Source organism: Hemiscyllium ocellatum, chromosome 12, assembly GCF_020745735.1.
Source record: "Hemiscyllium ocellatum isolate sHemOce1 chromosome 12, sHemOce1.pat.X.cur, whole genome shotgun sequence".
Classification (NCBI taxonomy): Eukaryota; Metazoa; Chordata; class Chondrichthyes; order Orectolobiformes; family Hemiscylliidae; genus Hemiscyllium; species Hemiscyllium ocellatum.
This window is the reverse complement of record NC_083412.1, coordinates 92,156,242-92,183,683: the sequence shown is the minus strand read 5'-3', so window position 1 is coordinate 92,183,683 and position 27,442 is coordinate 92,156,242. Positions and strand designations below refer to the sequence as shown.

The window sequence follows — 27,442 nt, the reverse complement described above, 5'->3', positions numbered from 1 at the left end:
TGTTGAAAGTAATGGTAAAGCTAATACCTCTGTTATATTGTTCCATTTTGATAAAGATGGTCTGTGTGGTGTGTGCGAATGTGTCTCTATGTGTGTATGTGCATGTGTGCGTTTGTATCTGTGTGCATATTTACGTCTCTGTATTTGTGTTTGTGTGTATGCATGCGCGTGTGCGTCTGTGTATGTATGTATGTTTGTGTGTGTGAATGTGTATGTCTGTGAGTGCGTGTGTGTAGGAGTTGAGACTCAAGCAGGCAAGAGGCAGCTGTATAGAAGTTATGGGAATGACGAGAGCCTTTCGGAACTGGGTGGATTGCTTTTCACATGTTTAAGGAAGATATTAAACAAGGCAGTCACAACAATGTTTGAAATGAAGAAACCACAGTCAGGAGGTTGTTTAAGAAAGTTAGAGGATTGCTTACTCAAAGGCAAATGGAAGGATCCCCCTGAAATTCTATACCTCAGAGAACAGATGGAGCAATGAGGAGAAATAAAATTGACTCACTGGGGACTATGGTATACCTTTGGACTGCTCTTTAAGGTGTGAGTGCAATTTCAAGATTCTTGTAATATTATCCCGGAAGGGGAGTAAAATGTACAATTGAAACTTTGATTAATTTTTAAATATGTAGACATTTTAAAATAAAAACATGAATTTGTGTGGACATTTTTATCAATTAATCACAATATGTTCATGGTTCTCTTTAAATGATAGAAGTCTCAAACTAGTTGTAAGAGTTTGAATACCTACCTTGTGTTCAAAGATTGAATGCAAGATTTTGTTTTAACCTGTTGGCCTGGACCTGAGACCACATTAGCCCTGGCTGTTGGACTCAGCCCACACATTCAGCTGAGATTGCAGACTGTCCTATCTGGTCCCACACAGATGGCAACATAGTATTCTACTCATTGATTCGCACTGCATGAAGTTTCTGCCAATTTATGTCCCTCGGTCCTCCAGGGCTTATGATCAAATGAGTGATGGGTTTAACACTTGACAGTTAAATAATAATGGATTAGGGACAGAATTACAGTGTTAGCTCAGTCAAGGCAAGTCAACAAATCATATCGAGGTACAGAGAGACCTGCGAGGAGAAAGAAACAAGATGGTATATATTTCCAAACCAGGAATTCCTTTAAGAATCCTGACCATGAACTAATTCTGTACCATTCTTAGTCCAGGAATTTAAACATCTGATATACAGAGGAGTTAGGAGATGGAGGGAGAATATTGTCACAGAGTGTGGTTCTCTCTCTCTCTTTCCTTTTTTTTCTCTCTCACTCCATCCTCTCTTTTATTCTTTTTGCTCTCTTCTTTCTTCCTCTTTGTAACATTCTTTTATTTCTCAATCCATTATCTACCTATCTTCTCTTTCTGAATCTTCTCTGTCCATTTCTATCTAATTATTCTCCTCATGTCTTCTTTCTTTTCTCGATTCCTCACTGGGTATGTTCTCTCACACTTCGCTGAAGGTCACTGAATGTACAATTTATATTACCAGGATGTCTTTCAGGATTGGATCATCTCTCTTCTTATTTTCATAAGAGTTCTGCCAATCTATGCCATATATAGCCATTGGTGACTCGTCCTCTCTGGGCCTCAGAATTGTAGGTTTTAGATGTTTTATTAGTGATGGACTTCATATCATTTGAAATTTCTGTCTCTGCTGGGATTTGAACTTCAAATTTATAAATTTTTTTTAGTGGACCTGTTCAGAGATGTTTTGACAGACCCCGGATCAATGATGTAAACCCAGGTATTCTGGCCCCAATGTTGGGATACTAGCACTGTGCTGCAAGGTCCTGTAAAATAGTCCATGCAGTCAATTTTTAAAAAAAACTTTTTAAAAAAGGCTCAATTGCCTAATCCCTTTCAATCTCTGTAAACTCCACCAGTTCCACAACCCTTCAGATTCTCTGCATTCCTCCAAACAAGTTTTTCTATTCATTTGGGACTTCTGGCCAAGTCAGAATTTGTCACCCACCATTAAGTGCCTTGAGAAGATAATGGTGCACTGCCTCTTTGAACTGCTACATTCCATTTGGTCCAGGTACTCTCACTGACCTGATGGATAGGGCAGTCCAAATCTCGAACTAATTCTTGTCTCTCATTCATTCTCATTTCTAATTGCTACATCTGTTGTGGACCAGGTCAGACCCCTCAAAACATTTCAAGAAGGTAGCCGATACCCTAACATTGCTCGTTGTTTTCAGCAGGTGTAGTGTGGATATTCCAGGAGGGATACAGCTGGTGAAAACCCCTTAGTTTTAAACAAAACAGAATCTATTTACAAGATTACCAAATGAAACACAAACAAAAGTGAACAGAATACAGAATAACTTAACCTATCCAAAAACCCAACAGATTATCCCAAATTAATGATGCCGTTCCAAATACTTGCAACAATCCCCACAAACACACCTGGGCACAAAAGGAAAAATCAAACACAGGGTATTACAGGAGCGAAATCAGAGATGGAGTACCAGCATGGATCTGTTTCTCTTGGGTCTGGCAGCTTTTACAACACTATTGCTAAAATCAAACCAAACCAGTGGAAAGCAGCACTGGGAGAACTGGCCACTCCCCTTTCATTGTACAATTGTTTTTTTTTCCCAAACTTTGAGGCAGTATCTGTTAGCTATAATCAAACTGGCCCTAAAACCATTCAATTCAGACCTTTCAAAGTCTGCACCTTTTACAGCCTCTCTGAAAAACCAACGAAGGACAACATAACTTTGTTAAAGGAACAGCTTTGTCACACACCCTTGCTGATGCTGCCTTCAGCTGATTAGATCTGAAAAGACAAGACCCAGTAACATAATATTAAATGCAAGCCTCTTTTGGTCACAAACTCTGAAGGACAAAAGGGACCTAAATCAATGAAAACTTCAAGTAATGAAAAAAAAATGAGCTGAATACTATGTTACCACCCAGTGTGGTATCGTGTAGGATTGCCTAAGGATTTTGTCGGTTGTGCTATAGGACCTCATTTCCTCATTGTTGCCTCATTTCCAGGGAAGCACTTTGAAAGAAAATATTTTGTTCAATTGTGTCCTATTGGATTGTAAGAAGTAGGAACAGAAGTAGGCCATTCAGCTCATCAAGCTTGCTCTGCCATTTAATGAGATTATGGCTAATCTGACAATCTCCAACTCCACTTTTCCACCTTTTCTCCATAGTGTCTGATTCCCTTCCTGAGTAGAAATCTATCTGTCTCAGCATTTCACAGCCAAGGACAGGCCATTTGGCCCAGCAAGTCTATGCGATTGTTAAGATGTGACTTTAAATTCCCTCCCCGCATTTCAATTAAGCGTATTAGGAAATACCAATCACGCATGCAAAATTGTCACACATGCAAGAATTGTCTGCCCCCCCTGCTTTTCTGTGAATGAGTACCAATTATCATTTTAGGTAAAGTGTTCAACCATGAAACAAATCCATTGGACAGTGATTGATTGTTGGTGTTAAGTGTATTCCCCAAGTGGATAGCCTGTGCAAAATCTGTTGTCCATATGAATACCATGTTGCACTGGTGCTTTGTGTGTTCCCCACACAGTTAATATATATAGTGAAAAGTGTGGTTCCCATGTGGATAGCATGTCCTAATGTCTGAATAATAAGCATCACCGGAATTCTATTCATAAATCTCTCCGCACAACTTTCAACATTCACTTTCTCCCTAATGACACTCCTTAAAGCTTTCCTGTTTGACACAAGCTTCTGGTCAGCTGTCCTAACATTAACTTATATGGCTTGGCATCTTGTCCGATAAAGTGCGTTGGAACATTACATATGTCCAAGGTGTTGTAATTTATGCATGCCACAGATAGACCAACTTAAAAAATATAATTACAAGCCTTCGTGATGCCAAAACCACAGTAAGCCTTCTTGAATCTGAATCTGTTACACTTCAATCACAGAACAAAATTATACTGTCACAGTATAAAACTAAGATAAAGGAGGGTGTTTCAGCAGAAAGTGATAAAAGCTTTCTTTGATATCCTGAAAATTTAAATACCACTTTTATTCCTTTATCCAACTCAGTCACGACTCAGGCCCATTAATGACGTTCCAATTTTGAATAATTCACTTAATTTAGATAATTTAACTCAACAGAAAATATGTTGACACACATCAAAATAAACCTCTTGAGAATGTACGATGGAATAAGACGTGTGTCATGATTCAATTATTCTAAAGACACAGCCTGTCTTTGAGAATTTTTTCAACCTGAGCTATCAGGTCTCAGTTGGTATTAGGGGGAAATGGGGGGGGAAGTTAGATTACAGGTCAACCGACAGATTCACTTGCCCATCCAATGTTTGCTAGCAACACACGCTGGTATTTCAAAGACTATCCAAGTGGCATAGAAATAGACCATTCAGTCAAATTTATCTTCAAGATAGGAGAAAGTGATGAAAGTTTGTTTAAGACATTGTGAAAAGCTGCTTTCTGTGTTATGGGTGCTCTGCATTGTGTTGCTCCCCCTCAATCTCCTCATCTCAATCTCGGATAGACCTAGCCCTCATGAACAAACAGCAATAATCCACTGCTATAATCCAACACTATGTTCTTGCCTCCATGGGCAGGGTTGTCTTTAACAGTGCACGAATCTCTGGACTTGGAGGCAGGTCTGTGACGATTGGACCAAAAGTAGAAGTATTGATACAAAGTACATCTTATTTCCCTATCCTCACTCATGAGATTGACCTCTACTGAAAACAGAGGTGAAGAACTGAACGAATAAGAGTTAAAATGATCAATGGTAAAATGTTCAGAAAACAAATTGAAGGAAATTGAAGGATTGGGGACAATATGAAGTAACATCTATTTGACACAACATCTTGTTATGATCCAGCATGTACTGCCTGAAAAGATAGTGACAGCAGATTGGATTATAACTTTTGAAAGGAAATTGGCTAACTACTTGAAAGGAGAAAGGATTAAGGGACAATGGGAAAGAGTGGGAAGGTGACAAAATGCTAGCACAGCCTCGATGAACTGAATGGCCTCCTTTCTTTCTGTATAATTCTGTACTACTTCAGGACAGAGCAAACACAGAGTCTTCTTACATCCAATGTTTTCATTTTAAACCTGTAAAACCTGGATTTCAACCCTTGTGCACAGTTTGGTTACATCAATGCACTTTATCATTTTGAAAACTTCAACTCGGTCGTTTCAAAGTTTTCTTGTGGTATTGGGTCATTTCAGTGAGTATTCTGCAGATACTGGTTTCTTCTAGTCTGCTTTCAACCAATAATTCTGAAACAACATAATAGCCATAAATTGCAGCAATCAGACTTCATTCAGGCTGTATGTGTCTTTTTGTGCAGTTTTTCATGAGATGTGAGTGTTACTGGCAAGGTCGGCATTTATTGTATGCCCCTAATTGTCTTTGAGAAAGGTGAAGAAAGGAAGAAGTGGTGAGTTTTGTAGTGCTTTTCAACAAAAGCGCTTTGTATTTCAGCGGGCAGTCAAAGGTTAACCCCATTTTTGTGGGGCTGGAGTCACACATAGTGCAACTGGGTAGAGACGGCAGACTTCCTTCCCTCAGGAATATTAGTGAAACAGATGGATTTTTACAACAAGACTGCACTTATATAACCAACATGATTGAGAACAGATATTTATTCAATTTATTTGACAAACTGAATTTACATTTGCAAGCTTTCCTGATGGAATGTTGTTGAAGAAAGAGACAAATAAAGAAGGCGTTTGGTATGCTTTCCTTTATTGGTCAGAGCATTGAGTATAGGAGTTGGGAGGCCAGTGTTTCGGCTATACAGGATATGGGTTAGGCCACTTTTGGAACATTGTGTGCAATTCTGGTCTCCCTCCTATCAGAATGATGCTATGAAACTTGAAAGGGTTCAGAAGAGATTTACAAGGGTGTTGCCAGGGTTGGAGACTTTGAGCTACAGGGAGAGGCTGCATAGGCTGGGGCTGTTTTCCCTAGAGAGTTGGAGGCTGAGGGGTGACCTTATAGAGGTTTGTAAAATCATGAGGGGCATGGATTGGGTAAATCGACAAGGTCCTTTCCCTGGGGTGGAGGAGTCCAGGACAAGAGGGCATAGGTTTGAAGTGCGAGGGGTAAGATTTAAAAGGGACCTAAGGGGCAGCTTTTTCATGCAGAGGATGGTGCATGTAAGGATTGAGCTGCCAGAGGATGTGATGGAGGCTGACAACATTAAAAAGGCATCTGGATGGGTACATGAATAGGAAGGGTTAAGAGGGATATGGGCCAAGTGCTGGCAAATGAGACTAGATTGGTTTTGGATATCTGGTCAGCATGGACGAGTTAGGCCGTGCTGCACATCTCTATGACTCTATGTTGTTAGTGCTTTTTCATTTTGCACTCATCAGGGGTGAATCACAAGAATAGCACATCTCAAAGGGTAGAGATTTGATAGTCTTGCACTTCTGTCCTGATGTGTGCAAGGTAGAAAACTTCTACAATGTGTGGTGATTTTCAGCACCACACAAATTCCAAACTTTCAAGCTGAGGTGAAATATCTGCCATGACTAATCAACTTAGCCATTGAGCAGCTTAATTATGCATCCATTAGCATATCTTCCCTTTAAACAATATCTACTTTTCAAAAGTATGCAATTTGTAGGCTTGCTGACAGTTTGAGTTGAATTCATTGATTTTCATCTAAAAATATTCTAGTTAGATATGAACATTTGGAGATTCAGGTTTTCTGAATATAAATGTCAGAGGAGCTGAATGCCTGATGATTAATGACAAACTATGATCCAAAGAGGAAAATTGTATCCCCAAGGTCCAATTTCTACAGGATGTTGAAATTGGCAATGGCAGAGAGAGTAAACTCATTCTGAAGTGTTATAACAAAAGGCTACACAAAAGTAAGTGCCTGACTGTTACAGTAGCATTGTCATCGTACAAGAGATTCTTGATCATTGGCATGTCACACAGATCCCAAGGCTACAGCAGAAGTAAAGGGTATTTGGACCATTTGGCCAACACTCATGTTTGTGATTCACTTTGAGTCTCCTCCCTGATAATGCTACATAAAAGCAGAGTAAATGGAAATAAGAATGGGCCATTTAACCATTCAGTTCTTCAAGCCTGCTCTGCCATTCAATATCAGAAGTCACACAATACCAGGTTACAGTCCAACAGGCTTATTTGACATCATAAACTTTCAGAGCGCTGCTCCTTCATCAGGTGAAGTCTACATCTGACGAAGGAGCATTAGTCTGAAAGTCTGTGATTTCAAATAAACCTGTTGGACTGTATACTGGTGTCTTGTGACTTCTGACTTAGTCCACCCCAGTCCACACCAGCACCTCCACTTCATGGCCATTCGGTTTGATCATGGTTTTTGCTTCTACAAATGTAGTCACTTTGTCCTCATACCCGTTGATCCCTTAAAAATTACATCAAGCTTTTTCTTGAAAAAACTTACATGTTTTGATCTCATCCACTTCCTGTGACAGTGAATTCCACAGGCTCACCATTCTCTGGGTGAAGACATTTCTCCCAATCTCAGTCTTAAATGGCCCTCACCGTATTCTTGGACTGTAACTTCCTATTTCCAGACGCCCTGACCACCAGGTGATGATGTAATGGTATTTCACAAGATTATTAATCTAGGGATGCAGTTTGTGTCCTGGGCCTTGGTTCAACTTCCCACCGTGGCAGGTGGTGAAGATTGAATTCAATAAAACAAGTCTGTATTAAGAGTCTAATAATGACCATGAAACTGTTGTTGATTATTATATCAAAGACATCTGGATCACTACTGTTCTTGGGAAAGGAAATCCGTTCCTGGCTTACATGTGACTCCATGCCAACAGCAATGTCATCACATTAAACTCTTAGATGACCTCTGAAATGATCCAGCAAGACCAGTTCAAGGACAATTCGGATGGACAATAAATGCTGGCCTAGGCAGTGATTCCCTCATTCCATGAATTAATATAAAGACCTTTTTGTGTTTCGCCTATCGTTCCTGTTAGAATTTTATAGGTTTCTATGAAACACTTCTAAACTCCAGTGAACTGATCCAGTCACTCTTCACACATCAGCCCTTTCAAACTCAGAATCAGTCTGCTAAACCTTTGGTGCACTCCTTCCAAGTCCAGAAAATCCTTCCTCGGATGAGGAGGCCAAAATTACACCCAATACTCAAGGTCTGATCTTACCATGGACTTTGTATAATTGCAGCAAGATGACCTTACTTCTGTACTCAAATCCTCTCGCTACTAAAGTCAACAAACAATTTGTCTTCTTCACCATCTGCTGCCCCTGTAACCGATGTATGAGGACACTCAGATTTAATTCCCCCTTTCATAGAATCCCTACAGTGTGGAAACAGGCCCCTCAAGCCAACAGGTCCACACCAACCCTCTGAAGAGTAACCCACCCAGATCCATTGCCCTACCCAATTATTCTGTATTTACCTCTGACTAATGCACCTAACCTACACATCACTGAACACTATGGGTAATTTAGCATGGCCAAATCACCTATAATGCACATCGAGTCATAGTCATAGAGATGTATAGCACGGAATATCTTTGGACTGTGGGAGGAAACCAGAGCACCCAGATGGAACCCACACAGACACGGGGAAAATGTGCAAACGCCACACAGACAGTCACCTGGGGTTGGATTCAAACCTGGGTCCCTCATGCTGTGAGGCAGCAATGCTAACCACTGAGCCACCATTCTGCCCCATTTCCCATTTCATCACCATTCAGATAATAATCTACCTTCCTGTTTCTGCCTCCAAGATAAATAACCTCATATTTATCCACACATAACTTAATTTGTTATGCATCTGCACCCTTACTTAACTTTCCCAAATCACAGCGAAACATTTTTGCATCCTCCGCATCGTTCATCTTCCCACCCAGCTTTATATCATCCGCAAACTTGAAGTCATTACAGTTGGTTCACTTATCTTTTTTAATATTTATTCATGGGATGTGAGCATTGTTGGCTGGGCCAGCACTTTTATCTCTAATTACCCAGCGGTAGTTAAGCCTCAACTGCATTGCTATGGGTCTGGAGTCACATTTAGGCCAGGCCAAGTAAGGATGGCAGCTTTCCCTGTCAAAAGAAAACTAGTGAGCCAGATGAGTTTTTTTTAATCCCCTGACAATTGACAAAGTATTCATTGTTATCATGAGACTCTTAATTTCAGATTTCCATTGAATGTAAATTTCATCATCTGTCATGGCAGAATTCAACCCTGGGTCACCAGAACACGACAGCTGACTCTGGATTAATAGTAGAGCAATAATACCACTAAGTAATTGCCTCCCCCTATATCTTTTAAATCATTAGTATTTATTGGGAATAGCTGGGGTCCAAGCACTGATCCCTGTGGTACCCCATTACTCATTACCTACTGCTCAGAAAATGACGTGCTTATTTTATATGAGAATGCTGTCAACTGAGAATGAATAGCCCTTTGAAATCAGTAAATCAAATTAAGTCAAATTAAACCAATTTAACAAGTAATAGTGCCTTAAAGGAGACGTGTCTGCTTCTACTTTTTTGTAAAAAAACATTCAATTTAAAACAAATTAAGCCAAATTAATCAAATGATCAAGTGACAGTACCTTATAAAGGCACCTTATAGATGTATGATTAAGTGTAGCTGATAATGTTTGATTATGGCACATTTGGAAGAAACAATAATGGCATCAAGTTCTGTGTTGGTGATGCTTCCTTGGAGCCAGAATGTCAAGGTTCAAGGGTCACTTGCTTTCTAGGCATGAAAAGGGTAATTACAAAAATACTGGCATTTGAAGCAGAAAATTAGTTTGCACTTATGTTGCTGCTCATGAATGTATGTGGAAGATAGATTGGCTCTGTTGCCAGATGAGTGTTTGTTAACTTAACACTCCCATCTCTCTGTATCCTTGCTTTCCTTGCTTATCCAGATCCTTAAATTTATCCAGGCTATTTACCACAACTGTTCTCTGCGGTAATGTTCTTTCAGTCCTGAACACTCTTTTGAGTAATAATTATTCTTAATACCCTGTTAGATATGTTGGATAGATAAGAGTATCAGATGATATCAATGCCTGTGGGGAGAACCATATATAACAAAGTTGAGCAAATATAAAGAAGTGACATGGCTAACAAATGACAGTTTTGGGATTATGACCTGACCCACAGGTAAACTGGAACCAATGTGAATTAAATAACTGTAGACAAGGATTGAAACTATTTAGAAGGGGGATAGGTTGGGATAGGTTTATTAGGGATAAGAATATTGCAGCATTTGAGGTCAGTTGTTTAGATTACAGCACCCAGCATCTTTTTACTAAGTCATTCCCAGATGAGGGTATGGAGGAGGAAATAAATGCAATAACTCTCACTGGAGCAGAGATATTAAGGAGAGATACTAATGAGGCTAAAAACTGATAAGTCTCCAGAACCTCGTACGTTGCACTTTGAATATCACAGGAAGTAGCTGCGGAGATAGAGGATGTAGTAATCATCAAATAATCTGTAATTTCTGGAACATTCTGTGAGAACTGAAAAATTGTTAATGTACAAATCTATTCCAAAAGGGAAGGAGATAAAAAAAATCACGTAACTATAGGCCAGTTACATCGAAGTCTGTTATTGGGAAAATGTTAGAGTCTATTGTAAATGCTATAAAAGCAGAGCATTCAGAAATATGTAATAAAATTAAGTAGCGTCAATGCAGTATCATTAAGGAGAAGTCATGTCTAACAAATTTATAAATTGACAAGGTAACAAACAGGATTGACAAGAAAGAACCAGAGTTACAATAATTTGATTACCAAAAGATGTTCCATAAAGTACAACACATAAGTCTACTGAATACGATAAGAGCCCTTGGTATTGTGGGTAGTATTTTAGCATTAACAGAGAATTGGCTAATTAGTAGAAGTTAGAGAGTTGGAGTAAGGAGGAATTTTATAGATGGCAACCTGCATCTAATGGTGTATCACAGTGAGAATCAAATGAACGATCAGTACTGGGGCACAATTATTTGCAAAATATGTTGCTGACTTGGAAGAGGGGAGTGATATGGACTATATGATAGCAGTAAATTCACAAAGGCTGTGGGAGCAAAATTTGTCGTGCTCTTTGGGACAGTCAGGAAAACTGCTGGAACCCTTGGATTTACCCTCTCCATCAAGTGTTGATGAGATCTCGGAATCTGAGATACACACGATGGATGTATCAGCCTTGATGCTTGAAGAGGAGAAGACGAGACAATCTTGGCGCAAGAGGCAAGTTCCCGCTGTTACAAGCCAGCCATATCAGATGATGATCAGAGGAACCGGTCCTGGTACTAGAGCATTCCAGGAGGCTCTCCAAGAAAAAGGATGAGCTGAGGTCCTTAGATACAGAGGGTGAGGGAATGTAGAGATAGTAATTAAGTCAGCCAGCATGACCTCATAGAATATGAGTTCCCTGACTGGGTCTGGTAATCTGGTCCATTCAGGGAGCCCTGGCTGACAGATAAAAAAAGAGAAGTGTCTGAGATTCTAACACTCTCAGAACTGACTCAGAAGGGTTAGTACTAGAGTCAAGGACTCATCATGAACAAAGAAAGGTGACTTGATGACAGGATACTGGTCTCTGTGGAGTTATTTCACTTTATTTTAAAGGAATGGGTAATAAAGATAGGAGGTCTTGCTAGAATTATTCAAGACGCTAGTTAGACCACAGCTAGAATGCTGTGGCCAGTTTTGGTTCCCTTATTAAGGAAAGATATCCTGGAATTGAAGACCATCCAGAGAATGTTTCTCAATTTTGTCCTGGGTATGGAGGGATTTTATTCTGAGGAGGGATTGACGAGGTGTGACCTACATATCGAGGGGGTCTGGTCTGGTCCATAACAACACCCAATCCCTCGAATAAGAATTTAGAATAATGAGAGGGGACCCTTAATAGAGCACATAGAGTCTTAGTTATGCTTAACACCATAAATACTGAGAGGTTGCTTCCCTTTATAAGACCAGAGTGTCTAACCACTGAGAAAGGGGTCACCTATTTATGATAAAGTTGAGAAAGAATGTTTGCTCTCAGAGGCTAATGAATTTGTGGAAATCTTTACCACATAGGGCTTTCATGTCTGGGCCATTAAGTGTGTTCAAGGCTGCAAGAGACAGATTTTAATCAGTAAGGGAATCAAGGCATATTGGGAAAAGGCAGGAAAGTGGAGTTAATGATGACCAGATTAGCCATGATCTCATTGAATAGCAGAGCAGACTTGATGGGCTGAATGGCCTCCTTCCTAACCTACATTGTATGGTCTTATGGCATAACTTTTATTTAGATTTATTCTATGAGGGGTGAAAATGAAATCTGTTATTCTGTTTTCTTTTCGTGCATGACAATGAGGTTTTACAATCTTATAGAGGAGCCGCGGTGCACCAGTTAATTATTTTTAAAAATTGTAAAGGAAACTGTATTGTGTTGTTGCTTAGCAACAAGAGACTGGTGACAGAGAAAGACAGAATAATCCAGAAATGTGAGTGTATCAGTTTGACTGTCAAAGAATGAATACAAGGCTGCTTGACAATTACTTTAAAGAACTCTCCTGCACTTGCTGTTTAGTTAAATTTATAGTGAGTTTAGTTTGTAATTTGTCTTAGGTTTCTTGAAGACAGATGCTGGCTGAAGGAATACAGTGGCTGCTTGGAAATTTGCCAAAAGGAAACCAATTGCAGTTGTACCACTCTGAGTCTGAAGCATGGAACTTTAGTTTGAATGTATTACTAACCCTTTACTGAAGTAAGGTGTTTTTAAATATATTGTTGGGAAAAAAAAGTATTGATTTGAACCCTCTTCTAATGTCTGTGATGACATCTTTTTAAACTTTAATTTCATTTCATGGTATAGTTGGTGTTTTTCTTGTTTAAGAAAGGTTTTGTTTTTTGCATTGAACATACACTGGCAGCCTCTTGTGATGGTGTCAATAACTGGCCTTCATGATTCAAATGAGAAAAAGGTTTGGATCTATCCGGGTTTCATTCTAGGATCTGACTTGTCCAGTAATCATGTCACCTGAGATCATACCATATAGTTTTGGTCTTCCCCACATCTGTACATCTACCTTATTAAACACATGCTGTGCATCACAATCTGACCAGTCAAAGTAAAACACAAAACATTCATAAATCTTTGGAATGTTGCTGGAATATGGTTTAGATCAGAGTGCACTGATTGTGAAAACTCATGAAGGAGATATGTATCATTTACTACCAGTCTCTTTAGCACAATTTGTTCAGATGCAATTAGTCAGAATATTCCACTATATAAAGTTAAGAAGCAGACGCAAATAAATATTCAGCACAAGTGTGTGGTAATATTCCTTCGTACAGATTTGACCAGAAAAGGTGAGTGTACTAACCCGACTATATGCTGTGGGTTTAGAATGTAGTGTGAGTCTATTTGTGTTGATGGTCATTTTCCACACAATGGATAGTAAAACCAATGCATTGAAATAATTCCAAAGCTCTACTTCTAGTTTTCTGGGTCAGGTAAAATAGGAAATGAGTTTTAGAATCATGGAAACATAGAATTTAGGAGCAGGAGTAGATCATTCAGCCCTTCCAGACTGTTCCCCCATTTAATATGACCATCTAACTCAGTCCCCTGTTTCCCATTTTCTCTTCATAGCCTTTGCTACCTGTTCCTAAACCTCACTGTTATACTATGAACAGCTGATGGTGATTTCAGCTGTTATACTGTGAACAGCTTCTATCAGCATCTGATAGCATTATCGCCTGCAGAAGTTAGGTGCAGACTAGGGATTGTGGGTAGTTTCTGTCAGCCAATTAATGCACTCTGAAGTCTCTATTTTCAGACTGTCTCTTGTCGTTTCTAATAGCTTCAATTCAAATTGCCCCATGATCTGACTTCAGCTGAGATTTTACATCAGCTCCAACTGCACTGAATGGCAGGAGAGTTTAGTACATTTCAAGTGACACCTTTGAAATTGACATCTCTGGCAGTGACAAATAGACAGTGGCATCTCCTTGATCAAGCTGGCTGCTAGTTGGTAGTGTAGTTATGGGAAGTGCTGAGGGCTGTCCCATCATGTTCTGGGCACTTGATATACCTTACATTGAAATGTTTTATTTCTCTCCTGTTTTGGTCTGTGAGTTTAGAATATGAATGCTCTGTGTTTCTCTAAAGTTGCATTTATACCTCAGGCACAGTCTTGTAAATGACATTGCTCAAACTTACTTACCTCTCATGCAAACGACTTGCACTAGGCCTGACCATCACGAGGGAACTGGTCTTGCTGACTTCATAGCTGGCACATTTGGAGTAGCAACATTATAAATGTCATGTCATGATGTCACTACAACAAGTATAAATAGTGTGACTGTAATCTGTGAGGAGGCCACTAACACTGGATTGCTAGTCGCCCTCAGTCATTTAGTTTGTTGCTAAACATTTTGAAAAGCAGCCAGCCCTAGTATTGGACCATTTGCAGTTGTATCACATTCTGTCCAAAGCCCACAAAGTGTGAGACTACTTATTGAAGAAACTTTCAATTCCTACTGACCGTAGCTTTTGAGCAGCTTGACATGCAATGGATCTCTAATCAATATACAGCTCTAATTGTTTCCCATTAGCATAAACCATGATAGTACGGTTCGTCTATTCATCGGTGTGTATTGAAGGTTTTGAATCTTTCGATATGTGAACTGTCACATCAAATAGAAGTTTTATCCAGTTAAGATTTCTGTCGATGTGAATAAATTATCTAGTACGATGGATTTGATTGCCAATGTAGAGTAATCTCTGATCTTTATTTCAAGGGGGAGTTTGATATTTTGCTTTCACCCAAGCAGGTGGGCGCTTGTTTTTTTAAAATCTCATCTGAAAGACAACATTTCTAAAAGTGCAGTGTTACCTTAGCACTGCACTGAGGTGTCGGTTTTGCTAGTAGTGCTCAAGCCACAGAATGAGACCTAATCTCCCAATCTTGTAATGCAGAGGTGAGCGTGTTACCAACAGAGACATCTCTGCTTCACACAGATGAAGGCAAGACACTTTCAGTGTGAAATTCCACTCATGGAATGAGCTAGGACCCAAATAAGGAGACTCAGAATTCTCATTTGTGGACATTCTGGAGAAAGATACAAACAACAGTTGTCATTTTTGATTTCCTTGTCATGTTCAGTGATCATAAGTTGGGGATGCGAGGCATTTTGGAGGAGTGACTCCACAGCTAATGCTCTGGGTGTGTAGCTTAGCAAGTAGAGATGACAGGGCAGTGACGATTAGTCCAATGAACTGATCAAAGAATTCAGGAAAGATGCACAAAGAAAAACTGTGAGTTTAACATTACGGATTCAATCCAGAGACAGCATCACCAGAATAGGAAGGTTGGGATATGGTGAAGAGTTAGGGCAGTCCAGGGAAGGTTGATATCAGGTATTGAAGGACTTCTGAGGAGAGTTTGAGTGGGTTGGACTTCACCCATTGGAATGTAGAAAAATGACAGCCAAACAGATTGAAACACATAAGGTTCTTCAGGGGTTTGACAGGATAGACGCAGAAAGACTGGTTCTATTTGTGGGAGAATCTCAGAGTAAGGAGTCACCCATTTAAGACAGAGCTGAAGAGGAATCTCTTCTCTGTGAAAAACCTGTCGGATTCATTACCATAAGGTTGGCTCGTTCAGCATATTCAGGGCTGAGATGGGCAGCTTTTTAATCATTAAGGGAAATAAGGTTTATAGGGAAAAGGCAGGAAAATAGAGCGCAGGATTATTGGATCATCCATGATCTCATTGAATGTTGGAGCAGACTCGATGGGCTGACCGGTTTACTTCTTCTCCTTTGTCTTAAGGTCTTATGTGAGAAGAGGGATCTCTGAAGGTCAAAGAATCTGAGTGTGAGAAACAAAAGGAGGCTAACAGGAAGGTGAGGAGTTAATGAGGAAGGGAGTAAGGGAACAAGACAAATAAATACAGGAACTAAAGGGAGAGAATAGTAATGGACTCTTCTCCTGTTGTGATCCTGAATCTAATGGAAAACAGGCTCTGGTAAGGTGTAAAATGGGTGGACCATTTAAACCTGCTCATACAAGTTAAAACTACACCATGGGTTGTGAAACAATTTGGAATGTCTTAACAGTATGATGTGACCTGCATGATGCAAGTTTTGCATTCACCTTTTCTGATTACACTCTAGCGATGCTTGCTGTAAAGATGATAGCAGGTTTAGGCTGGAGCAATATTAAATAATTGCACAGGATTTACAGCAAAGAAAAAAGTTTCAGCCCTATTATTGTTGGTTACATTTAAGATAATATCTACCCTTCTTTATTAAATCATACCAACACATACTTCAAAGCTTTATTTCCTCATGTGCTTATCTAGCTTCTATATAAAGAATAATGGAAATCCTCAAGTGTGGAAGTAGCTATTTTCCTCATTCCATACAATGCCTCTGAAGAGCACCCCATCCAGACCCAACCCCCTGCCTTGCATTTCCCATGGTTAATTCATCTAGCCTGCACACTATAGGCAAATTAGCATGGTCAGTCCATCTAACCTGCACACCTTTGGGCCATAGAAGGAAACCAGAGCACCCAGAACAAACCCACACAGATCCCTGATGCTGTGAGGCAGCAGTGCTATTCGCTTAGCCACCATGTCATCCCGAATATTTCTGTGTTATTTACTTTAGTTACTGTTTGTAATAATTGTTCCTTAGGTAATGTCTCTCGGATCAATGCAAAGAGGACATTAGTTTCTGAGTGCACATGTTTACTAGAGTTTTAAAATATCTCTGCACTCCCACTTATGGTTCCACCTTCTCGTACATTCTATGATATATGTTCATATTGCTTTGAGTCAAAATCAAGGCTTCAACATTCAAAGACACAGATCAGATCATCACATCATCAAACACAGATCAATTAAACCATTGAACACTACAGTAGCAAGTTACACTTTCTAAACTCAGTGTAAATTAGTTTCTGAGGAGATTGATAATCACACTAACAGTGGCTCCTGTTCTTGATCTCGCATTCAAATAGAAACAATTTCTCTGTATTTACCTGATTGCATCCTTTAAAAGCAGCACAGTGTCTCAGTAGTTAGCACTGTTGCCTCACAGCATCAAGGCCCTGAGTTTGATTCCAACCTCAGGTGACTGATTGTGCGGAATTTACACATTTTCCCTGTACCTGTGTGGGTTTCTTCCCATAATGCAAAGATGTGTAGGTCAGATTAGATTAGATTAGCTTCCCTACAGTGCAGAAACAGGCCCTTTGGCTCAACAAGTCCACACCGACCCTCCGAAGAATAACCTACCCAGACCCATTCACCTACTCCCTACTAATGCACCTATCACTATGGGCAATTTAGCATGGCCAATTCACTTGACCCGCACATGTTTTTGGGAGGAAACTGTAGCATCCGGATGGATTGGCCATGCTAAATTGGCCATAGTGTCCAGGGATGTGTAGACTAGGATCATTAGCCATGGGAAATGCAGGGTTACAGGGATAGGGTAGAGGGATGGGTCTGATTGGGATCCTCTTCAGAGGGGTGGTTTTTACATGATGGGCCAAATAGCTTGCCTCTAGACTATAGTGATTCCCTGATATGTTTAATGACCTCCATTGACCAAATCCTCTGGCAACCCTGTCATTTCTAGAGGACAGAAATACAAACTGTTTGATCTTTCCTGAAAGGTATGATCTGCTGGCCTTTCCAGCTCACCTTGTCAACAAGTGCCTATGATGCCACCTGGTAAGAAGGTCTAGAGTGAATGGTGAACACTTTTCTCATTCACCAATGGGACCTGGGCATTACAGCTGGACCAGTATTTATTACCCATCCCTAGTTGCCCTTGAGAAGATGGTGGTAAACTGCCTTCTTGAATTACTGCAGTCCATGTGCTGTAGTTTGACACGTAGGGAGGGAATTCCAGGATTGTGATCCAACAACACTGATGCAATGTTGATATATTTCCAAGTAAGTACAGTGAGCTGCTTGTAGGGAATATTGCAGGGTTATTCTAGAGCTCCTGTCTAAGGTGCATTGGTGAAGCTCTGTAGTGCACTTTGCAGTTGTGATACACTGCTGTGACTGAGCATCAGTGGTGGAGAAGGTAGATATTTGTGGATGTGGTACCAATGAAGTAGGCTGCTTTGTCTTGGATGGTGTCAAACTTTATCAGTGTTGTTGGAGCTGCACTCATCCTGGCAAGTGGGGAGTATTCCATCACATTCCCAACTTGTGCCTTATAGATGGTGAACAGACTGAGGGGAGTCAGCAACAGAGTTATTCGCTGCAGTATTCCTAGCATCTGAGCTACTCTTGTAGCCATTAAATTTGCATGGTTAGTGAAGCTCAGTTTATGTTCAATGGTATCCTCCAGGATGTTGATATCGAGGGATGCAATGATACTGGTGCAAGTGAATGTCAAAAGGCGGTGGTCAGATTGCCACTTATTGGGGACAATCATTGCCTGGCATTTGTGTGATGCAAACATTACTTACCACTTTTCAGGAAAACACCTGGATATTGTCCAGGCCTTTTGGACATGGACTGCTTCAGTATCTGAAGAATCGCTGTGGAATGATTGCCCTGTATGGGCCAGTTTCAACAGCACAGGAACACAGGAATTAGGCGTGGGATTTGAACCTACCTTCTCTCGCTCTATATCTATGTCGTCTTGTTCGAGACCGTTCCACAAGAATAACCCGGAGGAGAAAGGAATACCAGAAATGTGGCTTGCTTCACTAATTGTCAGTAACAACACAACAGCGCAAATGGATGACATACCGAAGACTTTTACAGACAACTGTTCTTCCACAGCTCCTGCTTTATTTGTTGCTCTGCAGATGTAAGCCCCAGTGTCCTCCTGGGCAATGTTCCTTATCGTCAGCTCCGTGCTTCTCTTCGACACGTACTTATCATCGTCTTCAATGAGTCTCCCATCTCTGCAAGGTGAAAGTGTGAAAGTTCATGGTTGCAGGATTAAAAGGATGCACATTCCCATGTAGACCTTTATAGTCCAACCAAACCCTACTCTGTCTAGCATTAGGGCAACCACCCAGTAGTATGGAGCTTGTATTGCCAATTATTCTCACTACTGACTTCCTTCCCTCCTCTCGGGGCTACTGCCTACTGCAATCATAGAATTGCCTATATGAAGCATAGACACAACAATTTCTAGCATTACAAAGCAAGCCACTCAGTACCTGAAAGAGCAAAGAAGCATTTGATTCAGACACTGACGTTGATTGACTCATCACTTCATTTCCAGCACTTTTGTGTCTTTATCTCAATTTTCCAGCTTTTCCAGTATTTTCTTTCTAACCTTTTTTTTATGATATGCTTTCAGGTGATTGCTCAGAAGCAGCCTCTGGTCAGTGTTTTTTTTCTCAAAAACTACTCTTCACTGGTACAATGCAGCCAGTGACAGCCATTTCACGCTGTCGCTGAAGGGGGGTAATCTGCACAAAGAAAGACTGAAATTGCACTGTGCATTAGCAACAGGATAATCGGTTCATATGAAATTCCCTTCCCACTTTAACAAAATGATTGGCTGTTTCTTTTTAAAACAGTAAGGAAAAACACTAACTTGTCTTTGAGCACCTTTATCTGAGAGATATGACCCAAGGCCCTACACAAATTTAACGCCAAGCTAAACAAAGATATGAAGAGAGGTTGGCCAAAACTACGGTAAAAAAAGATAGATTTTGCAGAACAGTTCAAAGGGGGAGAGATCAGTGAAAGGGAAAAAAAAGTTCTGAGCAAAACGTTCTAGACCTTACAACTTTGGAATCACCATAGATTAAATGAAATGAACAAGAGCAAAATAGAATGAAGACAGGCAATCCCAAAGGATTGCAGGAGGGATCATGTTTGAGTCAGAAGGCTTTGTAAATGAGATTAAGAAACTGTATATTGAGATGCTGATGTACTGGGAATCATTGTAAGTCAGTCAGCAGAGAGATTGTCAATCTTTTTGTGAGATAAAATACAGCCAGTAGTTTTATGAATACAACCAAGTTTCTGGAAGGTACAAGATGGGCTGAGCGGTTCGAATGTATTGAAATTGTCAAGTCTGAAGATAGAAAAAGCAGAAAGGAACGTTTTAGCAGCAAAAGGGGTAAGGCCAAATTGTGAATCAAATAAGCTACTAGCATAATGAGTGGTTGACGAGACTTTAGGAGAGGAGTTTGAAGGGTTTGAGTTGAGAAGAGATAATTATATTTGGCTACACATCCTTAAATAATTATGAAATCTGTTGAGGGCAGTTCCACAAAGAGAATTTAATGTGCTAGTCCTGTCAGAATTTTATAGGTTACTGTGAGATCTGCTGTCTTTGTTCAAAAGTCGAGTGGATACAGTTCTAACTGATCCAACCACTCCTCATACATTAGTCCTATCATCCCAGGAATCAGTCTGATATACCTATGTGGCACTTCTTCCATAACCAAAATATCCTTACTCAGATAAGGAGACCAAAACGCACACAAGATGCCTGCGGTTGTGTCACCAAGGCCCTGTAAACTGCAGCAAGACATCCCTGCTCCTGTAATCAAACCCTTTCACTATGACGACCGGCATACCACTTGCCTTCTTCACTGTCTGCTCCACCTACACATTTATTTTTAGCAACTGGTCTATAAGGAGGTGTGGATCTCATTGCATTCTGCCCTTTCCCAATCTATCACCATTAAGATAATAATTCACCTTCCTGCTTTTTGCTCCAAAAATAGATAACCTCAACCTCACATTTGTCCACATTACACTTCACCTGTCATGCATTTGGTCACTCAATCAGCTTGTCCAAATCACACTGAAGCATCTCTGTATCCTCTTCACAGTTCACCCTCCCACTCAGCGTGGAGATCAGTGCTTGGACCCCTGCTATTCACTGACTGCCACTTGGAAAGAGACCCATCTGATCTGTTTGTGTTTCCTGTCTGTGAACAATTTCTCTATCTGTGTCAGTATACTACCTACTGACCCATGCACTTTAATTCTATGTGCACATGTAATTAAGTAAACTATCAAATGAATTAATATTACCAACATAAAATAAACAATTAATTCCTGATTTGTCAAATAAAGTGCTCATTCTTGATCAGATCTTAGAAAAACAGAAAATGGGAGTTGGGGTAGGCCATTCAGCCCTGCTCCAACATTCAACATGACCATGACTGATCATCCAACTCAGTATCTGGTTCTCAATTGTGTTGTATATCCTTTGATCCCTTTAGCCCTAAACTATACTTAACTCCTTTTAAAAGTGTCAATGTTTTGGCTTCAACAGCTTTCAGTAGTGAATAAATCCACAGATGTAGCACTCTTTGGGTGAAGAATCAAATAGTGTTCATTGCTACTATGGATTACTATTCATTACTGACATAAAACACTGAAAGTACAAATTATTATATAAGCAATTAAAGTTTAAATACTGACACGCATGAATTAACATATCAATTACTGATATGAATCAATTGAATTGTTAACAATTCAATTGAATGACTAAAGATGCTAATCACTGATCTTAATTAAACAATCCCTCACTGCCCTGTTTCAAACAGCATATACATATCAGATTCGAGCTGATCTGTGATGGCTCTGATTATGAGTGGCCTGCTAACACTCAACTGCCAAGGTGAACATTTGTCCAAGGAGCACTCAGGAGAAGTAATCAGTCTGATGGAAGCACAGTCCAGTCAGGGGCATCATAGAACCAAAGGAAACTTATGAACAAAGCCTTTGCACGTCTTTCAGCTCTACTGTTCGTGTGTATGTGCCCTGGCAATTTGAAAGGGCTTATGCTCGAAACGTCGAATTCTCTATTCCTGAGATGCTGCCTAACCTGCTGTGCTTTGACCAGCAACACATTTGCAGCTGGAAAGCTAACACTCCCAGTTAAAGCACACACTTCTGCAGCTTGTACTGAACCTACCTCTTCAAGTACATACTGTACGTTTATAAGCAGGTGTCTCCAGGCTTTTGATGACATGTTTATTAATCTGACTGCACAGATGTATGTTTATCCCAATAGAAAAGCACACCCAAACTCCAAGGTATGTAATCCATGTACAGATGCAATTGACATCTGTAATTGCTTTATGATATGTTTGTACTTCATCCTTTTCATCCTGTTGCATAAACCAATAGAACACCCATGAATGTACAGCTAATTTAGTTAACCGTGTTACATTCTCTTCTTTGACTCTAATTTTTTTGTGGCTGAGTGTCAGAATGATCTGTCATTCAATTCAGTTTTATTAAGTACCACAGCCAAACCACTATCTCCTCCACTGGATTGTGAAGTGATTTTGGATTGATCTTTATGTTAAAGCCCTGTCATGTTGTAGTGGTCTATTATATCAGTGAGTAAGGTGCACACTATAAAATAGGAACAGGCATTTGTTTTTTATTATGTGTTCTGAGGATGCAGGTGCCTCTGGCTACAACCAGCATTTATTGCCCAATCCTCATTGTCATGGGGAAAATGGTGGTCAGCTTACTCTTCAACTGCTGTGGTCCTTGGGGATTAGTATAATCCATTGTGCTCTTCATAACAAAGTTCAAGGATTTTGACACAGCTAAAATGAAGGAACGATGCACATTGGTCAAGAAAAGGCTGATTAGGCCAGACATGCCATCTAGTGCCTAGAGAAACCTCCTTATAAATACATGTGCATGAAGAGACAGGTTCTGTGTAGGTTGTAGGAGTGTGTATTACCGGATCTGGAAGCACTTCAAGGTGCAGTGGCTATTAATTATGCAGAGGCTAAATTGGGAGTTCTGGAACATCAGTGTAACATCTATTCCCTCTCTCGCTCCTTGTGTCACCCATGGCTCAGTGAAAGCACTTTGACTTTTGAGGGACAGTTGTGGGATCACGTCCAGAGATTTAGTCCATGCTTACACCTCAAATCGGAATACAGGGAATGCTTCACAATGTCAGCAAGATAGGTCGGTATAAAATATCCCACGCTGTTTTTTTGAAGAAGAGCAGAAGAATTTTAATTGGTGCCCCGACCAATATTTATTCTTCAATATTCTACCTGCATCCTTTGGTAATTATAGGAGCTTTCTGTGTTAGTATTACAAACTGATTATTTCTTGATTGACATTGTTGTGAGAAATCCTGAGATTGTGAAAATTGCAATGCATTTCCATTGAGAAAATATGAACATGACAGTAGCTAAAAAAAAGAATTTCTAAAATGTAACAAAATAAAAGTTAGAATTCATGAGGTATCATTTATGTAAAATCATTGTTTTAATCATAGAATACAGAACAGAAAAAGGCAATTTGTCTCTTTGTAACTGAACCGGCTCTTTCCACACAGCACTGCAATGTTCTTTCTTTCAATAGATACTGAATCTGGCTCCAACACTTTTTCAGATAATGCATTCCACCTCATAACAACTCACTGCGTAAGATCTTTGTACGGCTCCCCCTTAGAATTGTGTCTCATATTTACAAAACTGTCCCCACCGAAGAAAAAGCTTCCACTGCATTTACCTCATCGAAATCCCCATGCTCTAAGCAAACTAACTTTGATTTATCCAATCTCCACATACTGAATGTTTCAACCTTTATAACATTCAATCAAGACCCAAGGAATAGATTAGATTACTTACAGTGTGGAAACAGGCTCTTCGGCCCAATTAGTCCACACCAACCCTCTGAAGAGCAACCCACGCAGACCCATTCCCCTACACCTAACACTACGTGCAATTTAGCGTGGCCAATTCAACTAACCTGCACATCTTTGGACTGTGGGAGGAAACCAGAGCACCCAGACAGGGGACCCACAAAGACACAGGGAGAATACTCAAACTCCATACAAACAGTCACCTGAGGCGGGAATTGAACGCAGGTTTCTGGTGCTGAGGGGCAGCATTGCTAACCACTGTGCCACAGCGCCACCCACAATGGAGTTTAATTAGATACATATGAGGTGCTCCATTTTGGTAAGACAAATCAGGGCAGGACTTACACGCTCCATGATAGGATCCTGGGGAGTGTTAGTTCATAGCTCCTTGAAGGCAGACTCACAGGTAGATAGGATAGTGAAAAAGGCGTTTTGCATGCTTGCCTTTATTGGTCAATGAGAATAAGAGTTGGAAAGTCATGTTGCCACTATACCAGCCATTGGTTACGCCATTTTTGGAATACTGTGTGCAGTTCTGGTCTCCCTGCTATGGGATAGATGTTGTTAAACTTGAAAGGGTGCAGAAAACATTTTCAAGGATGTTTCCTGAGTTATAGGGAGAACCTGAACAGGCTGTTTTCTCTGAAGCATCAGAAACTGAGGGTGACCTTACAGAGGTTTATTAAATCCTGAGGGGCATGAATAGAGTGAATAGCTAAGGTCTTTTACCCAGGTCATGGGGAGTCCAAAACTAGAGGGCATAGGTTTAAAATGAAAGGGGAAAGATATAAAAGGGTTCTGTGGGCAACTTTTTCATGCAGAGGATGGTGCGCATGTGGAACCAGCTGTCAGAGGAAGTGGTGGAGAATGGTTCAATTGCAGCATTTAAAAGGCATTTGGATGGGTATATGAACAGAAGGGTTTACAGGGATATGGGCCAAATGCTGGCAAATGGGACTAGATTAGTTTGGGATACCTCATCAGCAGGGACAAATTGGATCAAAGGGTCTATTTCCACACTGTATCACGCTATGACTGTATGACTATCAACTTCCTCCACCACCTCCCTAAAACCTTAACCACCTTGCTAAAGTGTACATCCAAAGTTAACTGATCCTACAGCCAGGACCTCATTGATGCTTCTTTACTGGCTTCCTTTGTTACCTGAGACTAGATGTAAGAAGCAATTATAAAGTGTATGCCTTTGAATCAAGCTTCTCAACTTGTCCAGTTACTTTCAAATATTTAGTGGAGAGTCAACATTTCGAGTATACCACGTTAACTAGTAAATTGGTTATTTGAATTTGTAGGCAGCCTAAAGCCTGGAGGACTCAACATTGAGTTCTATAATTTCAAATAATCTCCCTTCCCTTCCCCCGACTCCCTTCAAAGTCCCTCCCCCTCCCTTCCACTCCTCCCAGCCACCTACTGGATTCATTCCTCCCATTGACCAACTAGGTTGTATCCTCTGCCTGTCTTCACCTACCTCCACTTCACCACCCCTCCCCGCCACCCCCTTTATCTACAGCTCGACACACACACACACACACACACACACACACACACACACACACACACACACACACACACACACACACACACACACCCCACCCCCCAGTTCTCAAGAAAGGTTACACCCAAAACAGCAACTTCTCCACCTCCTGATGCTGCCTGGCCTGCTGTGTTCTTCCAGCGTCCTGCTGGTCTACTTTGGATTCCAGCAGTTTCTTTGTCTCTAAGTTTCAAACACTTGGCACAGTGTCACATAGCACAGAAGAGGCCCTTCATGCCATCTGTGCCATCCTATCTATGATAATCCCACCTATGCACATGCCTAACTAAGTCCCTGATTTTTACTGTGACAATAGTAGTTTTGTCACTGTCATCTCTTAGTTTTGTCACTGTCATCCATAACTCACCAAGGCTCCAGGACAAATCTGGAGGGTTGGTGATCCTGACCTTGCCCTTACCTGTACCAGCTGATGTCAGGCTCGGGAGAGCCAGTGGCTGTGCACGTCAATGTCACGGACTCCTGGCGATCTGCCGTAGCATTCACTGATCTCTTGGGCACATGAATTACGGGAGGAACTGGAGGGAATTAGAATGGAGAAAGGGAAAGGAAGTTATTTGTAAGGGTTCATGGAGATCATCAAAGTTTATCACAGGCAGAGAAACACAATTTATCGAAACCAATTGCTATCCGTGATTCAATGAAATGTTATTGAACCTCTGGCTTTCCATGTGCTGTTAACCAACCTTCTCTGATTTTTGTCTTGCAACGCAATACAGTCTGAACTGAAATGGGTCACTCAAAAACTGGACCAAGCAGAACAAAGAGTGAGGCAAGAATTGCTACTTAAACCAACCAAAGTCAGCGGAAGAAAATGCATCCTTTTTTGCTGATTTGGTGTGAGGTACTGAATTAGAGAATGATACAGCACTGTGTGAGGTAATTTGGTCCATTGCACCCCTTCTAACACTTTAAAAGAACTACTCAATTAGTCCCCTGCTTTTGAACTCCTCCAGCCTGTCTGGTTCTTCCCTGCCAATAGTTGTCTGTGGTTTGAAAGGCACTTGGTCCAAAAGCGAATTGTGTTATGAGCTAGCCAACAAGAGCAGCCCGACGACTATTTGTCCCAGTGGAAAGGCCGAATCTATGAACTCAGTGAAGTGATAACTAAATATTTGCCCTATTATCCAAGACACAGCTATTCACTCACAGTTTGGCAATCCCACAGGATTGATCAGGAGTTGGGGATTTAGATGGTGCTGGGAGCAGTTCTTGGAGGAAAGATCCAAGACGACCTTCACTCACTTTGAATATCTCTGTGCATTAATAACAAGGGTCGGCTGGCTGTAGTCCACAACATACAAGTCCATCATCAGTGCTGTCAGGGAAGGTGTGCCAGGATCTTGAACTAACAACAGTAAAGCAATAGCAACATAACTCCAAGTCAGGAGGCAGCGTGACTTGAAAGGCAAAAGGCGGGTGGTGGGTGTGCCATTGAATCTGCCGTTCTTACTCTCTCTGGTAAGTGAGATCATGTCTCTTAGAGGAGTTAAATAAACTTTGGTAAGTTGCAGTATGCAGCTTACAGAAGGCACACATGGCTACCTCTGTGTAATGGGGACAGAGGGAATGAATGGTTCATATACTGTGCTGAAACATAAATGTTGATTTATTGTCACATGTACCTAAGTACATGATAAGTTTTGTTTTGTATGTGGTACAAGAAATTATACCACACAGAGTGCATTTGGTGACTGCACAGAGTGCAGCTGCAGAGAAGTCGCACAAAAAGCAGGATCGACATCAGATTTGAAATTTGAGAGCTTCATTCAGCGGGGAAGAAGCTGCTTCGGAACCAATTGGTAGGTGTGTTTAAGCTTTTGTATCTTCTGCCTGAGGGAAGAGGTCGGAAGGGATTATAGTTGGGGTATAAGGGGTCTTTGATGATCACTGAAAGTGTAAAAAATTGACCTGGGTATGTCCTGTCCTCTAAAAGACCGGCAAGTCAAACCCAGCCAATTACTGTCAGTCTAATTTTGATCAGCAACAAAGTCATGGAAACTGTCGGTGACAGTGCTATCAAATAACTTTTCCCCAATAATAACCTGCTCACTGGTGCTCAGTTGAGTCCATTAGGCTCACTCAGTCTCTGACATCTCTGCAGCCTGGATCCAAATATGAATAGAAGAGCTGAACTCAAGAGATGGGATGAGGGTGACTGTTCTTGACATCAAGGCAGTGTGTAATCAAAAGTGGTAGCAGGAAGCCTCAGTAAAAACGTCAATGAGAATCTG

General features: G+C 40.7%; 1 protein-coding gene across 1 annotated transcript in view; it reads right to left on the bottom strand.

Annotated features, from left to right (window-relative positions):
* The window catches only part of LOC132820630 (neural cell adhesion molecule 2-like), a 581,438-nt gene that overhangs the window by 355,925 nt on the left and 198,071 nt on the right, over window positions 1-27,442 (bottom strand). The window contains exons 6-7 of the mRNA XM_060832832.1: window positions 25,609-25,726; window positions 18,784-18,941 (exon numbers count right to left, since the gene is read on the bottom strand). Of these exons, the coding sequence (XP_060688815.1) occupies window positions 18,784-18,941; window positions 25,609-25,726 (276 nt within the window). The remainder of the gene's footprint in view (window positions 1-18,783; window positions 18,942-25,608; window positions 25,727-27,442) is intronic.